Source organism: Rattus rattus, chromosome 16, assembly GCF_011064425.1.
Source record: "Rattus rattus isolate New Zealand chromosome 16, Rrattus_CSIRO_v1, whole genome shotgun sequence".
NCBI classification, from domain to species: Eukaryota; Metazoa; Chordata; class Mammalia; order Rodentia; family Muridae; genus Rattus; species Rattus rattus.
In genome coordinates this window covers 3,811,157-3,829,495 of record NC_046169.1, presented here as the reverse complement: position 1 = coordinate 3,829,495, position 18,339 = coordinate 3,811,157, and the positions used below count along the sequence as shown (strand labels likewise).

Below are 18,339 nucleotides of genomic sequence, written 5' to 3'. Positions count from 1 at the left end.
AATTCAATTTAATTAAATGAGTTATGAATGGGCAGTTTTCATCTAAGTAAAAGGCACCACTTAGGACAAACAAATGTAACTTCTGAGCATAAGATCCAGGATTTAAGGACAACTACCAAAAGATTTTTAACGTTTAGACTTTTCTTTTGAACTTGTAAGGACACTGAAACTTTGTAGCAAAGGCCTTACCCACCCCGAGGTACCCAGTCGAGTTTTGATTTAGTGTTCTAACTTCTGCATTCAGACCTATTCTCTAAAGAGAATTGGTAAATCCTTCTCTCAGGAAACCAGGGCTTTAGAAACAGGATTCGATTGAAGATCTAAAGGCAGAAGCCTTTAGATTCAATTTTGGAGGCTGGTTAAGAACGAGTGATTTAAAGAGTCCGCGGGCTCTTTTAAAAGATGCTGCAAATTCTAACCACCACTCACCAAATTAATCACTCTGTGCCCTTGAGGAGGCCTGCACTGGCCCTTCTGACCCCCAAATCACTTGGAAGTGACAGCGCATGGTTTCTTGTAGCACACCGGGCTCAGAGAAGTGGGAGAGGAAGAGAAAAAAAATTTAAAAAGATCACTGGATTTTTTGCAGTGCCTGATTTCAAATTTATCCCTTGAACCTTAAAAATAGTTCATTGATTAATTCTAATTCTCCTCTCTGTTTTATTTTCTAAGTTTGCGCCACTTTCTCTCATTTTGAACCATTACATTTACAATAATTCACTTCAGAAGTGTAAGTCAGCACTGATGTCTTATGAAATCGTAATTATTTGTTTCTTAATGGCCAAAGCTTTCGCGTCTTCTCATACAGTTCTTGACAGTTAAAATAGTAATGCTCTTCGTTATGACCGAACAAAGGCCATTATTATTTTTTTTTCCTCAGAATAAAAATTACTTTCTGTGGTTAAGTCTGGGTCGGTCATTTTTTACGGCAGTTAAAGGCACACAATTGATTGTTTTCTCTTTGGGCCACGGTCACTCAAGGGCTTAAGAAGTAAATGATATTTACTGTCTTGATACATTGGCCGACAACGACAGCCAACACATCCTGACATCTCTCATGACGTCTGCAATGTATCATTAATTAATTCACTCTGGATCGCTGCTAACTGGCCCTAAACCACCCTAAGAAGACTTTTAGTGAATGGATAGAATCAGTGTTAACTCAAAACAGTTAAACTCAAACGGTTCACTTAGGTAGAAAATTAAAGTATCAAGTACGGAGAACCCTGCTTGACAACTTCCAACGGCTATATCCTCAAGTCTTTTGCTATTCTTTAATAAATCTGATCAATATAGGAAGCCCAGCCCTGGCGCCATTCTGCAGTGAGCAGTGTTTGAGTGCCCCCTAGTGGCCAAGTTGCACCTAGGCCTTAAGGGAGTGCTTTCCAAACTATGGGTCATTTAACTTCTTTGCTAAGACTACAGAAAAGCGTCTCCAACTACATTTTAATTTCACACAACGGCATCCATGCTGTGCCTAGCTGTGAAAATCAATTGTACTTCAATCCAGTCCTCTTGAAATCCTTTCTCGCCAGTAATGGAAAAATAGGTCTGCTCGCTTGAGGCAAAAACAGAGCCTGCTTGGGGTGAGTGAGCTGGGACCCCCAAAGTCAAAGCATTCCCAGGTGTGTGTCCTCCAGAGGCGCTAACTCTGCATATCCCGCTGCAGGGGCACGCGAGGAAGCACAGCCAGCTACAGTAGAGGCGTTCAGAACACCTTCCACTCGAACCCAAGACACAAAACTAGGACGCTAATAATTAGCCAGCAAGCTAATATTGAAAAACTGTGTGCTTTTCAAATCTTTTAAAAAATGCAGTCTCAAATAAAATTCAGCTAGTAACAAATTATGTGGGGCCAGGTAGTTATGCAATCAAAAATTCATGCAGCTTTTAGAATGAGCCAGCATCCCCCCGACTCTGCATTTTATTTATTCAGTAAATGTGGGACTTGCTAATTAAGCAGAATCAATGTGTTTGTTTTACAGGGGAAACGCTAGTGGAGGTATGGTGGGGCAGGGTAATCGAGTGGAAACATTTTTTTTTTCTGTGTGCTTAATTTCCAGTCTGTTAATTTCTCATGGCTTTCAGAGGAGACAGAGACCTAGGAGGGTTCTGAATATAGAAAATGTCCTCCAAAAACAATTGATTTAGCTTTCCCGTGACAAAGAGCCTTTCGAAAGGCTAACACTAGAAAGAGCTTACATTAGCTGGGTTGATAACCGACAGAATTCCAGCCTTCTTTTCTTCCCTGCCTTCCTGACCTCCAGTCTTTACCTTGGCTTCTCGCCTCTGTTCCTGGTGGTGACTCCTGCTCCCTTCGTCCCTGCTCCTAGTCTAGTCTGCCTTTGCTGTGCTTGTTTGCTTTTTGCTTTCACTGTGACTTCACCTTTTTTTAACTGCCTTGTAAAAATTGTGAGGCATCCGTATGTGCCCGCGACGCAATGTTCAAATCAGAACAAACCCTTGGCGTACATTTTTCATTTCTTCACAGGCAAGTCCTCCAGAGGCCTTTTTGTTGGCCTCAGTCTTACTTCTTACTGGCATGCGATGGCTGTGCCCATCAGTAGGAGTCCGTGTGAGGAGTCCGGGGTGCACCCATCAAAGCAGGATCATTTACAGTTCCCTGTCTTACACGTCTCCTCACGCTTGGAGTGCGTGAGCACCTATCTCCCAGGCAGAACAAAAAGTATAATACGCATGCGTCAACGTAGGCGGTCTAAAGAATCTACCTGAATGTGTAATAATGAGTAACGGTTGCTAGAGGCTGAGAAGAAGCCAGGGAGGGAGGAGCTTGATAGAAATCGCCAGAACAGAAGGGGCACACTCTGCTGCCTACAGCACGGGTCACGTGGTGTGTTAGGCATTTGGGGACTGCTGCACAGGTTCACTTCCTGTGCGGTCCCCTTTGCGCGGCTCCCGTGTCCCACTTCGTCTACATCCTAGCCGAGCTCTCAGCTGTCTTCCCGGTCTCCTTCCTCTGAAATCTTCCTGGGTGTCCACGTCTGTGTTTTTCAGTCCTCTTGTTACATCCGTCCCTAGGGCTCAGCAATCTGCTGATCCTGTCTCATCCCGCCCTAAGTCGCAAAGCTGCTCCATCAAGGTTGTCCACATCTGCGGCTGCGTTCCCACTTGGGGATCCATTTTATCTTTCAGCAAGACCCTTCTTCGAATAGTCCTCTCGCCACCTCCTGCCTTTGCTGGGCTTCCCTACCCCCGCCCGTGCCCCCTGAAGGACTTCCTATAGCTTTCTGTTTCCTATTAGCTCGGATTTCCTTTCTGGAGCGGTGGCTGCCCCTCAACTCCTGGCCTAGCCAACAGTCATCAGTAAGATTCTGTGTGTGGTGGGTGGGGGTGGGGGAGGGATCGGACCGGGGGGGGGGCCACAAAACTCAAACCGAACCAAATATTCATTGTACCGTCTATTTTAATACCTCAGCCCCAGCAAGCTCTCTTCTTAAGGTCTACAGTGATTTGTCCCAATTCTGAAATATAGGAGGCTCTGAAAATGAAGTTTGAACAAATTCTTCTACAAGTTTAGTTTAAATCAGTCAGGGACAATTTAGACTCCTTTAAACATGTATTGTAAAAAGAAACGCACTAATTTTTGCTGTAGAACACTAGTCCACTTGACTATAAAATTTTGCTTTATTCAGCAGGAAATACTGTGTATTCGTGAGCTTTCTAGAATTAATAAAATGTGTACATAAACATGTATGTATGCACAATGGAGCTAAAGAGATGGCTCTGGTTTAGAGCACAGGTGGCTCTTGCAGAGGACCTGGGTTCAGTTCCCAACACCCACATGGTGTCTCACAACCATCAGTAACTCGTTCTAGAAGGAATCTGATGCCCTCTTCTGGCATGTTTTGGGTACTGCATCTGTTTTACCTGAATGTGGTGTAGCGCTACCGCGGAGGCCAGAAAAGGGAATCAGATCCCTTGGAGTCTGGAGTTACAGTCCCATGCAGGTGCTGGGACTCGAACTCACATCATCTGGAAGAGCAGTCAGTGCTTTTTACCACTGACCCACCTCCCCAGCCTCTACTCATTGAGGACTTTAAGGATTTGGATTTTGAACGACTTCTTAAAGCTGTCTTATTCCCCATTTCTCCCAATATAAATTCTCCTTGTGCGTGGCCCTAAATTTTCTTTCCTGTTTTTGACCCTCTACAAGTGGGCTCCTAGGCAGACTGAGCCCTCGCTCGTTCTAACAGTGCAGACATTTTGTCTCGTGGATGATCCATCCCCTTCCCCATGTCCTCTCCATTGCTCTCCTGCTGGCTGTGAGCAAAGGGTTCTATTGAGATCACCACTTTGGGTGGTCAGTCAGAGAGGCTCTTTCCTGGCTCGCTCAGAGTGGCTGCACTCAGCTGCCCCAAGCTATCGTTGAGGTCCAGGCTAAAACGCCACAGAAGGTTTGGCTTTTTTGGGAAAACTACGTAATAAGCATATGTGGGATTTGCCCACGGTGGAGTGGGGTGCTTTTCTCAGAATCTGAAGACACCACAGAGGCCAGAAGAGGTCACCAGATCCCTTAGAACTGAAGTTACAGACGGTTGTGAGCCATCATGTGAGTGCTGGGAACCAAACCCAAGACCTCTGCAAAAATAGCCGGCACTCTTAATTTTGATTGCTGAGTTTGTGCTGTATCAAGGAGGAAACACGAGAGGGTACACACAACAGAGCTGGGAAGTCACGGAGTAAAGAGCTGTATGGTGCCGAGAGACTGGATAGACAGGTGGCATTCTAACAAGGAGACTGACTCAGGGTCAGCTGATCAATGTGAAATCGTAGCTGCGACTCTTACTTTGACTCTCAGCGCACCAGATAATCCCAGCTGCTCAGTATCCACAGCACTGGAGTTATCACCGCCATTTAATAACTACCAGGGATGACATTAAAGAAATAGACCTGTGGTGTGGGAGGGGCCTGAGATGCTACACAGTAAAGAAACACACTAGATGGTTCTGTTGTGCGTATACCGTAGATCAGATTCCTGATGTGTGCGAGCATGTCGCAATGTGCTGCTTTCAAATTTTAAAATTAACTTTATTTATTTTATATACAAGGGTGTTTTATCGGCATGTATGTCCTGTGCATGCAGTTTCCACAGTAGCCAAAAGAGGGCGCCAGATCCTATGTACCTGGAGTTACAGGTGGTTGTGAGCCGATATGTGGGTGCCAGAAGCCAAACCCAGGTCCTCTGGAAAAGCAACCAATCCCCTTAACCACTGAGCCAGCTCTTCACCCCCAAGTCAACTTAAAAAAAAAAGAATATGGTAATCATTATATATTTCATTATATAATCTGTGTATATCTGGATGGCTAATTGAATTAACCTGGATCATTCATCGTATTAATTCTATTTGTAAATCGTTTTGTCTTTTTAATTTGGAGGTAATAGAGACAAATATTTGACAAAGGAATTGCTAGCCCCGTGCTAACAGTACACAGCCTTTTAACGGGTAGTAATTCAAAACTTTATGCAAGTTTTACCTACATGACAGCCTTAATGTTAATTGTCATTCTGATGCTACAGAAGAAATTAATCATGTCATTCCAGATGGCTAGCAGAGGGGCTTTGGTGCCTCAGTCCCTGTCCCTGTCATTCCTCACCTACACCTCTTTCGTTGTGTCTTAGAGAACGTCTGCTTGGCGACTGCTTGTAACTCCGACTCTTGTTTAAGGGGGAAAGCGTGGCCTGGGTTTGCACCCAGGGCTCTGTCCACTCTGCCACTGAAGTGCAGCTCCTACCTCCCGCTCACAGATTCTCCGAGTCTTTGTCTTAATCAAATAGTCAAAACACAAAAAGCAAACAAACAAATAAACAAACAATGTACCTCCTGCTGTAGCTATTTCTACACCCAACTCCCTTTTATGTTGTAAGTGAGTGAGATATTTTAAAACCCGGAAGCCAGGTTCTCTTCCAAGGATGCAAACGAGTGACTCCTGCCTAGGGTAAGATGGCTTGATATAAAACTGAAGGCAGGAAGATCAGGGTCTTGGGGAGCTCACGGAAAGCTGGACTTCCTTAGTGAAGCCATTTCCTTGACAGCAGTCTCGCCTTTCCTCTTCCAAGTGCTGCTCTTGCTGTAATAAAAGCTAAGATCATCCTTGCTGACAGCACCGGGGGTCACAGATGCTGGGGTCAGTCTGCCTCCTTGCGTGTGTGAACTGTGCTATTGGTTCCTCGCTCACAGAAACAGATCTGCCTGGTCCTGAGTATTTCATGTGTGGATGACAACTTCTGAGACACGAGTCACATGCTAGGAATTGAGAACTTTCCTTGCTATGGAAGCAGTCAAAATGAATAATTAATTTCTTTCCATCAGACAAGACTGGTCCCACAGTGTGAAAAAACAACAAAAAACAAAGACAAACAAACAAAACGAAAACAAAAACAAAACCAAAATCAACTAGAATCCAACACTGCGAGGATCGCCAAGAAAGGCTGTTTGAGGGAGGAGGGAGACCGGTAATCTGCAGTGACAGTCTTGGAAGGCTCGGGAGGTTTTCCCAGAAATGAACGCGAAATAAAGAGGAAGCGGGAAAGGAAAACAAAATGTATTCCCAATGCAAAGGACGGGGCATAAAAAAATCTTAGTGCTTTTCCACCATAAAAGGCACACTTCCGGGAGTGTTTTCCTGACAAGAGACAAGATAGCCAGAGAAAGTAAAGGAGGCTTAGCCAGTGAAATTGCTTTGACACTTTTCCAGACTGTGTAGTATGCCACTGAGGGATCCCCGTGATATTTTTTACACACCTTCTCTTTCAAAGACATTTAGGTCGTTCCCAGTTTGGGAATGTAATGAGCGATGCTTTAGAGAACGGTCCGGAGGAAGGGGTGGGATGGGGAGTGGGGGCGGAGGGCTGTCTTCCGGCGCACTCTGCACACATTTCTGCAGACTCAGAGAGAGCCTGGTGATTCATACAGTTTGCAAAGCTTCAAGTTCAGCAGATGGTGAGATGCTGTTTTCCAAAGCAGGCGTTCTCGTGGGTATTCCCAGAAGTCTATTAGGGCTTGCGTGACTCCGTAGCCTCCCCAAATTGTGTATCACTGCTTTGAAAATCCTAAGGAGGGCTGGAGAGAAGGCTCCGGGGTTAAGAGCACTTGCTACTCTTCCAGAGAATCGGGGTTTGGTTACCGGCATCTACACGCTGCCTCACAGGCGCCCTTAACGCCAGTTCCAGGAACCCGGTGCCCTTCTTCCTCTCTACAGCCCCCTTTCTCACTTCCAAGTCTCTTTCCTTTTGTCTCGTGGGATGGCGTTTTAACCCAGGCCAGCCCTGGAAACCACAGGCTTGGTACTATCTGCTGGAGCCGGGTGGGTCCCATTGGATGCATAACTGGAAACAATGACCCTGCCTGCTGCAGGATCTCCCCAGAACCAGCAGTGCAGCTGGGAGAGGTAGGGCCCCAGGCGTCCCTCCCCAATCTATGATTGATTGCTCGCAGGCTCAGTCTTACGCAGGCCCAGTGCAGGCAACCACAGCTGCTGGGCGATCGTGTTTGCAACGTCTGAGTCATGCCCCGGAGACCGCGTTTTAAATGCTTCTCCCTGTCTTCCAGCCCTTGCGTTCTATCTGCTCGCACTTCTTTCATTTTCCCACCATTTATTCACATCATTGGTTTATCTCAAGGAGAGCATACACTTTACATACACAGCTGTACGCGCTTTAGGCTCCATCCCTGAGTATGTGGCTGATGGTGATGTAAAGAAAAATGGCCGGTCACTTGCTAATTGTTTACTATTTCCATTTATCGGGCTGTGTGGGAAATCTTTCTTCTATCGCTATTAGCTTGTTATTCTAGCACATTCGGGTTTAAAGTCATCATCCTTAGACAGCAACACTTGTAACGCCCCTTCTGGTATTCATTACACTGTCTCGGCCTCTTGATTACCGCTATTAGGTGAGGGTTCCGGTTTAATATTGAACCAGCAGTAGCAAGCATCCTTGCCTTGGGAAGCCTATCATGCGGCAAGCTACGACTTTACAGATTTAAAGCAAGTTGATTGTTTACGTTCTGTTTGTAGAGTTACTTGGATGCCAGGGTCCAGGAGTTCCACCCCCTGTACCCCCGTCTTGACAGCGAAGTCATAGGCAAGTGACAAATGAGGGGACTATGTCTGCGTTACACCGAGAGGCCTGACCTCTCCGAGGGTTTCAGCCATTTCCAGACTGTTTTCTCACACAACATCGCAAACACTGTGTTCCGAAGCCCTGCTGTCAGGGAGGAACTCCCAACCGGCCCCTAAACATGAATGCTAGAGTCTCGGAAAACAGATGCAACCCTTTGGAAGGATTGACTTCAATGGTGAGGGGGTACCATTGGCGGGCCCATGTCAAGGTGGACCCCTGAGTAATTAAGCCACGCAACAGACCTGGTGTGAAAGGGGTCTGTTGGGGGAGTGAGGACCTGGGAAGGGGTAGAGGTATGTAGACAGGCAGACAGACAGGAGCAGAGCCATGAGGGCCGAGAAAAGCAGGTCAGAGAACAGATGGGGGAAGGGATGCTGAGGGGTGGGAGGGAGAGCGAGAGGGAGAGGGTGGGGTGTGTGTGTGTGTGTGTGTGTGTGAGAGAGAGAGAGAGAGAGAGAGAGAGAGAGAGAGAGAGAGAGAGAGCTGCTGAGTGCCAGATAGGTCCTTTTATAAGCAGCACACACCTGTCGCACCTGGCTGGCAGGTCATGATGTAAACATAAGCGTCCCTAGGTCCCTGAGGGCAGGCCAGCAGTCTCCTGTAATAGCAGAGCATAGAGGAACTGCGGAAGCGGAAGTGTAGAAGGGCAGTGAGGAACCACGGAGCCAGGGAAGGAAGCCTCTTGTCTGGTGAAGGTGGGATTTGTCAGACCCTTCAAGGGGACCAATGAGGTAGCAGAGGGGATTAGGCACACATCTTTAAACACAGCACTTGGATGGCAGAGGCAGGAGGATTGCTGTGAGTTCAAAGTCGTCCTGGTTGACGGAGTAAGTTCCAGGCTAGGCAGAGCTACACCGCGAGATTTTATCTTCAAAGGGAGAACCGGGGACGGGCAGCAGTCAGACCAACATTGGTCTTGGTGGGAACTCAGATAGAGTTACAGGCCAACGCTGGACACTGCAGGTGATGAGGGAAAGGGGACAGGTGGTGACAATGGCTTCTTCTGAGAAATGTCCTTTTAAAGGGGAGAAGACTGCGTCTCAGCCCCAAAGGTAACTAACTGGACATAACAGCATTTGGTTTGTTAACTTGTCTTTAATATGAGGCCTGATTGTTTTCTGGTTTGTTTGTGGTGTGTGTGTGTGTGTGTGTGTGTGTGTGTGTGTGTGTGTGTGAGAGAGAGAGAGAGAGAGAGAGAGAGAGAGGTATGTATGCGTGTGTATGCATGTGTGTGTGTCTACATGTATGTATGTTCATAGGTCTGTGTGTGCATGTGTGTATGCCTGTGTGTGTGCCTACATGTGTGTGTATGTTTATGGGTCTGTGTGTGCATGTGTGTGTACCTGTGTGTGTCTGTGTGTGCCTGCATGTGTGTGTGCTTACATGTGTGTGTGCACATTTGTGCATGTGTGCCCATGTGTGTATTATGTGCATGTGTCTGCATTGTGTGTGCCTATTCACGCATGGACACATGTGCGTTTGTATCTGTGTGTGTGTATGTATCACACAGGCACACATGTACGTGTTGTGATGTGGTGATTGAACCTGGACCTCACCAGACAAACACTCTCTCTCTAAGCTATGTCTCTGAGAACCAGCTGGATAAGACTAATGTGGAGGGGGGCTGTGACACGGAGAAGATACAGAAACGCAGGACAGAAGGGCTGTACTTAATGCAGAGAGCATCTGAGATGCTGGGGCTGAGTGTAGGCTCGGGAGACATTACCGTGAGCAGGTAGGAGCCCTCACCCTCCAGGCATCCTCCCTGACCCTGGATGACCATGGGGCCTCCACATGGCTCAGCGTAGGCAGCCTATGTGAGGGGTATCCTGCACCTGGGCGAGGAGCATCCTGATCAGGTGCGTGTCAGGAACCCTGGGTGCGGAGGAAGTTGTAAACTGATGGGATTTGGAAGAATCCCCCACCTGAAGAAGAGCCGTCCATGAAGGTTCTCTGAGACAGGAGAATCCATGACTCAGAATTTGAGGAGCAAGGGGTCAATCCTCTCTCTTCCCAGTGTTGCCCATGTCAGGGATTCATCTAGCCTGTCACCGCACACTCAGCCCTGCCCCTCCGTCCTTCACCCACTCACTAGGCATTCTCTGAGTTTCTCAGTCTTGGGCAACTTTCAGAAAGACTCTCTAATCACACTGAACAAGATGGATATCTTAAACACCAGAACACAGCCGGGCAGGCATGATGTCGGGTTTGTGATTGCAGCACTCCAGGCTACTACGGCAGGAGCATTGCATGCTTGTGGTTAGCCTGGGCTCTAAAGGATGTGTTTAGAGATGCTCTGACTAGCCAGACGTAGAAGAGCTTCCAGAAAACGGACCAATCACATGCAAACTGCCTGTAGAGCCTTTGCATCCCACTCAGAGCACCCAGGGGAGACCCGCGGTGCTGTCTTGTTGACTGGCAACCGACATGGCCCAGTTAACATTTCCTGGGTGTCCCAGTGGTTAACTCTCAAGTGCATAGCTGAGGCTCTGTCTGCTATATGACCTTCTTCAGTGACAGCGTCATCTTTGTTAGGGTTTCGAATCTCGACCCGTGCTTGGACAGAAGACACCCAAACACCATGGTTCCACGAGGAGGGGTTTTAATGAGAGGAAAAGAGAGGAAAGGGGCCGGCCATGGGCACTTGGAGGGGGGCCGGTGGGGAAAGGGGCCAGAGCATCGAAGAAGAAAGAGCAAGAGGGGGGAAGAAGGGAGAAGTCGGGGTAAGAGGGAACAAGAGGAGGAGGGAGGCAAGCAACCCCTTTTACAGTGTCAGGCACAGCTGGCTGTTGCCAGGCAACTGTGGGGCGGAGCATACCTGGCTGCTGCCAAGTAGCTGTTGGGGTGGAGCTTAGACAGAATACCAACATTCTTCATCTTCACTGAGGTGAGCAGCCCCATACGGGTCACCTAGGAAATGGTCTCCTCAGCCAGTCACCTCTGTGGAATGCCCTCTCTGGAACACGCTGGTGTGTGGGGACCATTAACCCCAAAGACGGGAGAAGAAAGACCACCGACCCAAATCATCATGACCAAATTCATTAAAACAAGCTTTTTTATTCACTTCATGGGCTGCCTTCCCCAAAGCAGGATTTGAGAGGTCAGCATCAGATGTGAGGAACACAAGGCTTTTATAGCTGGGGAGGTGGGGTGGGGTAGGAGGGTTCTAAATGGAAGATTTGGGGGTGCAAAATAGGTGGAGTTATAGGAACAAACATAAACATAACAAGTTAGTCTTAATAGCCTGAAACAAAGACATAATTTTAAGGTGGGAATAACAAGGTAGCCATAACAACGGGTGTCATAACAAGGTAGCCGTAACAGCAGGTATCGTATCAAGGTAGCCATATAACCTTTTGAAAGGTAGGGTTGCAAAGTGGTTATTGTCAGCCCTTTGAAACAAAGACATGATTGCCATGCCTGGAACAGGTGGGACAGAACCATGTGTCGTTAAGGATACAGGCGGGGCACAGGCCAATCCTTGAGAAACAGAGGTTTAATCATAAACAGGAATGAACTTAGAGTGTCTTTACTATTAAGATGGCTTTTAAGCCGAAGATGGAGGCTGGCTGGTTCCTCAGTTCCAGTCAGCACTACTGTTGTCTGAAAATCAAAACGGGCCTGACCGCCGTCTTTAGTGATTTTTACATGGCAAACCTAAGAGGTCCTTCTCACACATCCCCTCTCAGGAGCCCAGGAAGTGTTGACTGGCAACTCAAAGCGCCTTGGGCAGCGCTCCAGCTGGCTCCTCTGAAGGGCAGCTGCAGGGCTCTCACATCATACCAGTGCACAGCCTTGTCTGGAGTACTGACTGGGGACAGGAGGGACCTTGACCGTAGAGCCCAGATCTCCCCACTGCTGGAACTCAGCCAAAGGGGTCCCATGGAAACCTCTGGAAGCCACCAGCTTTGCTTTGTTGTTGGCAACTTCCATTTTATACCCCCCCTACCCCGAGTTTCGGTAAAACTGCCTCGCTCTACTTCAGCCAGCGATGGCAGGAGCCCCAGGCTGCAGAGTGCGTCTCCCACAGATGGCCAGTGGGTCTCCCTTGGCGTGTGCCCAAACACTGCCAGGACTCTTAATTATTATTTAAATCTCATGTTTATGCGGGAGGATGGTAAGTACAGCACACAGGACCCTGAATTTTATTCACTCAGAATCGAAAGGGGATCCCACAGCATTCCCAAGGTCAAATTTTGAAAGGGACTCTTTCCTTTCTCAGCTCCTATGGGAGTTTATTTATTTATTTTTTTTAAAGATAATTGAGCACCAAGTGATACCAGACATAACGGAGACAGAGGACAAAGGGGAAGGATCTGAGTTCAGTCATTATTTCGCTTTCATATCCCATTTATGCTTGAAATGTCCCTGGAAGATGCCATCACTGAGTGGGAAATATCCTGACAGATACAATCAGCAGTTGGAGACACTTGTGGTCAGCTCTCTCCTCCACTTCTCTTGTCCCTCCCGGATTTGACACCCTCACCCCACCCCCACCGGACATTATTGGGTCACACTCCAGATTGGCCTCCTCCACCAGGAAAGTTCCAGAAGATGCATCTGGGAGAGCCTCGGGGAGTGCTCGATGACATCACTGTCCCTGGGGAAGATCGGCTGCCCTGCTTTTGTGCACTTTCTCCCTCTCTGGGGATCATCCCGACTAATGAGCTTAAAGCTCACATAATCCAACTGTCTTCTCCAGTGACGTCCTTGGCAGCTTAGTGTGCACTTGTAAGCCAGGCAGCCTGAGCGCCCACGCTCTATCAACACCTGCCTGTTAACACCCGCATCCTTTGTGAACAGAAAGACCAGCAGGGAGGTCTCCCAAAACATTCCTGGGATGCAAGCTCTCTGAAAGGCACCATCTACTGGAGGGCCCAGAGGGCCATGTTTCCCCAGACACAGATAAATGCATCTTCATAATGGTCGCTGATAGGTTATTTCTCTGCCAGTGAAATGAGCCAGTTTGAGCCAGATTAGATTATATTAAAGGCAGGTTTATTGGGAAGCTTCTCTCAGGCAAGTTCACTGGTCCCAAGGATTGAGGACAGGAAAGTCACCATGGGGAGAGTGGGGGTGGGGGGAGGCATGCACGCAGAGCAGGGAGAAGAAGAGGGGGAGAGGGGAAGAAGAGGCCAAAATGTCTGGATCATATAAGGAGAACCGCAGTCCAGCCCCTGGGCTGGAAAACTCAGAGTTAGGGGCGGGGTGTGCCAGGTAGGGACTGAGGGCTGCTGGGAGAACCTGGAGGTCAGCACTGCTTCGATGTGTAAAATATGCCCCTCAGTCTCTTGTCCTGGGTCTAAGGGTCTAACCAGATGAGCAGTTTGTCAGTTACTGCATTACCTGCGCACAATGAGATAATTGGGAAATACCCAACACAGTAGGGGATACTATGTGAAGGCAGGCCCAGCTAAAGCCTATTGGAAAGCTATTGTTCTCTTCACCCAAGGAGCTTCCTGGTCATGGCGGTGAGTCATCATTAGGCACACCTGGCCAACACCTCTCCACATCCCTTCAACGGGAGGTCCTAATAAACTAGCCATTTCAGAGTCCTCTTGCTCTCTAAGTGTGGGAAGGTGTATGTGTTAGCCTGCAGTGTCTGGTGGGACACTGTAGCTCTGTGATAGGGTGTAATCGAGCATTGACCCTCTTTATGTGTGTGTGTCTGTGTGTACTGGGGCAGAAGGTGTCTTTGTGAAACGCCTTCAAGTGCTAGCTTCCCTACCTGTACCCCTCCCTCCTCTCCCCTGCCCTCCTACCCCACACCCCACATAAGCCTTCCCCTTTATCCCCCAACCTCTTCACCCTTTATATGGTTTCATTCTGTCTCTTCTCCTTGAAATCTCCCAAGGCTACACCAGCAGCACAAACTGGACTCCGTGGGTTTAAATGAAAAAAAAAGAAAAAAGAAAAAAAAAAAACCTTGGGGGAGGGGGGCTGAACAGCCTTCTCAAAGAACTAATATAAAACAAATCTGTAAAGTTTCAACTTGCCCTCAAGACTTCCAGAATTGTATTAGTCAGTTTGCAAAGAGTGTGTCTGTTTCTGCTGGAAAGCACGCTCTTTCACTTGGACGCGTGCTTACTAGATCTGAATGTCTGGGGTTGTTTCATGAACCCTGTTTCCTGGTATGTGGCCTTGTAGAAGGTCACTGGACTTCCTTCTGCACCCCTCTGTCCAACTAGACTTGGGTTCAACACTTGTTCGTGTGTTATGCCCTCTTCCCAGGGAGATTATTTTTAATGTCTTCATAGATGGCTTCTACTCTTGGGAAGGCATATTTCAGAATGGTTACTAGTAGCCTCTGACATCAGAAGGTAGAATCAAACTTTACCCAAGTCACCTAGGAGACAGCCCCGGAGCAAGATGCTAAGACATGCAGGACGATATGGTCCCATCCGAGTCTCTCTAGGTGGAGAGGAGTAACTGAGATAACTACCCAGCAGAGTGCTGGTGCTCGGTACCTTCCTAACATGAGAGCTACTGCTAGGGTGGTCGCTCTTACGTTAATGAAGGTTAGGATCTCTCTCCCGAGCTCCCATTTAAATCCCATTAAATGGGATGTGTACTAAGTCACCTTACATTTTTCTTATGAAAAACTTAATAACAGCATAAATCCATTTCTTTGTTCCCATTTAAATGTGGTTGTAGCCTTCTGACTCAAGCTGGAAATCCATCCCTGATTCCATGCAACAGTCAGTCAACCCCTTCGGCTTTCTTTGCCATTACCTCTCTTACGTGAAGATTCAAACCATGGTATGGCTGGTGTTTGATTGTGCTCACTTACGATGTTATTCCATATTTGTATTCTAAGAACGGCCCCAGGCGAATTGGCTCATAGAGTTGTAACCACAGGACGATGCCAGCAAGTCCTAGCCACAATCATGTTTGGTTTCTTTCTTTCCTGATTTAAAAAAAAAAAAAAAAAAAAAAAAACAAACTTGTTTATTTTGTGTATGTGAGTACACTGTCGCCGTCTTCAGACACACCAGAAGAGGGCATCAGATCCCATTACAGATGGCTGTGAGCCACCATGTGGTTGCTGGGAATTGAACTCAGGACCTCTGGAAGAGCAGTCAGTGCTCCTAACCACTGAGCCACCTCTCCGGCTCCACGTTTGGTTCCTTAACGTAAGGTTTTTGAGTCTGCCCTCTCATCTTTCCTGTAGATTTCACACTGGCTGGCAGCAATATGGTGGCTCCTCTGTGCCCAAAAGGGTATTTCCCCTGTGGGAATCTCACCAAGTGCTTACCCCGAGCCTTTCACTGCGACGGCGTGGATGATTGCGGGAACGGTGCGGATGAGGACAACTGTGGTGAGTCCTCCCCTACTACACCGACCTCCCTGCATGTGCTCCTCCAAACCACCACACCGCAGGTCAGCCAGTGAGTGAGGGGAACCGGGAGGGGATCTAATAACCACCGCCCATGGCATTCCGGCCAATGACCCGACTGTTAAAAGACCCAGAGCTTGCTAAAACCAGAGAGATGGTCCCATAAAAAATCGAAATGACATTCTAAATTCTACTTTGGTTCTCATAATTCAATTTTAAGAGGCTTCCTTGTAGCCAATAACTTTGCTCAGCTGTGAGAATGTCTGTAAACTGTCACTGGGCTCACCTGGAGAATTAAATGACCGTGCAGACTGACCTTGAGCGTCGGCTACGGGCCAGGACCTGCTCACAGTGCTGGGACACCCTGGGCTCACAGAAATGAGGGAGAATCGAGAGGAGCCTGACCTTGGAGCTCCCAGGACAACACGAACTGAGGAAACAATAGTGCAGTGCATAGGGCAAACCCAGGGAGAGAAGGACCGTGAATTTCAAAGAGATGGATAGCATCTCGGAAAATCATTTTAAGGAAAACCTTAATTAAAGTGAATTGACTTGAGTGAGAACAAAATAAAAGGGGGAGAAGGAAGGAGGAAGAAAGGAAGGCAGGAGGGAGGTCGGGAAGGAGGACATTCTGTGGCACAGAATTCCAGTCACAGGCTCCGAGGCTGAGTGGAATGAACTGAAAAGGCCACTTGACTTGAGCGGAGTTGACAAGTGTAGGGAGTGTGAGAAAGCAGCCCAGTTCAGTACCCAGGACCCCCAGGCCAAGCTGAGGCTGATGTGTGAAGTCAGTCGCCGTCAACGCTGAGACTCAGCCCTTCCAGTCTGCACACAAGGCAGCAGCTCTCCTCAGCGCTGGCCAGCCAGCATCTGAGTGGGCCACGTCTGCAGGGCCAAGCCTCTGTCTATAACCTGCTCTCCCCCTGGGTACTCGAGAGCACCCTTGCCTTAGATGGAAAACTACCCTGACACAGCCCACTCCTGTCCTACCCTGACACCCACCACAGCCCACTCCTGTCCTGACACCCACAGCGCACTCCTGTCCTACCCTGACACCCACAGCCCACTCCTGTCCTACTGACACCCACAGCCCACTCCTGTCCTACCCTGACACCCACAGCCCACTCCTGTCCTACCCCTGACACCCACAGCCCCTCCTCCTGTCCTGTGTTACCTCCTGACACCCTGACACCCACACCCCCAGCCCACCCTGTCCCTGACACACCCACAGCCCACTCCTGTTGACACCCACAGCCCCCTGACACCCACAGCCCACTCCTGTCCTACCCTGACACCCACAGCCCTCCTGTCCTGTCCTGACACACCACAGCCCCTCCTGTCCTACCCCTGACACCCACAGCCCACTCCCTGTCCCACTGACACCCACAGCCCACTCCTGTCTCCTGTCCCACCCAGCCCACTCCTGTCCTACCCCTGACACCCACAGCCCACTCCTGTCCCACCCTGACACCCACAGCCCACTCCCTGTCCCCCCTGACACCCACAGCCCACTCCTGTCCTGTCCCACCCTGACACCCACAGCCCCTCCTGTCCCACCCCTGACACCCACAGCCCCTCCCTCCTGTCCCACCCTGACACCCACCACAGCCCACTCCTGTTCTGTCCCACCCTGACACCCACAGCCCACTCCTGTTCTCCTGTCCCACCCTGACACCCACAGCCCACTCCTGTTCCCACCCTGACACCCACAGCCCACTCCTGTCCCACCTCTGACACCCACAGCCCACTCCTGTCCTGTCCTGACACCCCTGACACCCACAGCCCACTCTCCTGTTCTACCCTGACACCCACAGCCCACTCCTGTCCCCCCTGACACCCACAGCCCACTCCTCCTGTCCCACTGACACCCACAGCCCACCCCTGTCCCATCCCCTTGACACCCCCTGACACCCACAGCCCACTCCCTGTCCCACCCTGACACCCCCACAGCCCACCCTGTCCCACCCCTGACACCCACAGCCCACTCCTGTTCTCCTGACACCCACAGCCCACTCCTGTCCTACCCTGACACCCACAGCCCACTCCTGTTCTCCTGACACCCACAGCCCACTCCTGTTCTCCTGACACCCACAGCCCCCCTGTCCCACCCCACCCACAGCCCACTCCTGTCCCACCCCTGACACCCACAGCCCACTCCTGTTCTACCCTGACACCCACAGCCCACTCCTGTCCTACCCTGACACCCACAGCCCACTCCTGTCCTACCCTGACACCCACAGCCCACTCCTGTCCTACCCTGACACCCACAGCCCACTCCTGTCCTACCCTGACACCCACAGCCCACTCCTGTCCCTGACACCCACAGCCCACTCCTGTCCTACCCTGACACCCACAGCCCACTCCTGTTCTACCCTGACACCCACAGCCCACTCCTGTCCTACCCTGACACCCACAGCCCACTCCTGTCTTACCCTGACACCCACAGCCCACTCCTGTCCTACCCTGACACCCACAGCCCACTCCTGTCCTACCCTGACACCCACAGCCCACTCCTGTCCTACCCTGACACCCACAGCCCACTCCTGTTCTACCCTGACACCCACAGCCCACTCCTGTCCTACCCTGACACCCACAGCCCACACTGACACCCACAGCCCACTGACACCCTGTCCCACCCTGACACCCACAGCCCACCCCTGTCCTCCCCTTACACCCCACCGCCCACCCCTGTCCTACCCTACACCCCCCACAGCCCACTCCTGTCCTACCCCTGACACCCACAGCCCACTCCTGTCCCACCCTGACACCCACAGCCCACTCCTGTCCCACCCCTGACACCCACAGCCCACTCCTGTCCTACCCTGACACCCACAGCCCACTCCTGTCCTACTGACACCCA

General features: G+C 49.7%; 1 protein-coding gene across 1 annotated transcript in view; it reads left to right on the top strand.

Moving 5' to 3' along the window:
- Nucleotides 1-18,339, top strand: part of Rxfp2 (relaxin family peptide receptor 2) — a 62,323-nt gene that overhangs the window by 998 nt on the left and 42,986 nt on the right. The window contains exon 2 of the mRNA XM_032886638.1: nt 15,315-15,461. Coding sequence (XP_032742529.1) covers nt 15,315-15,461 — 147 coding nt within the window. The remainder of the gene's footprint in view (nt 1-15,314; nt 15,462-18,339) is intronic.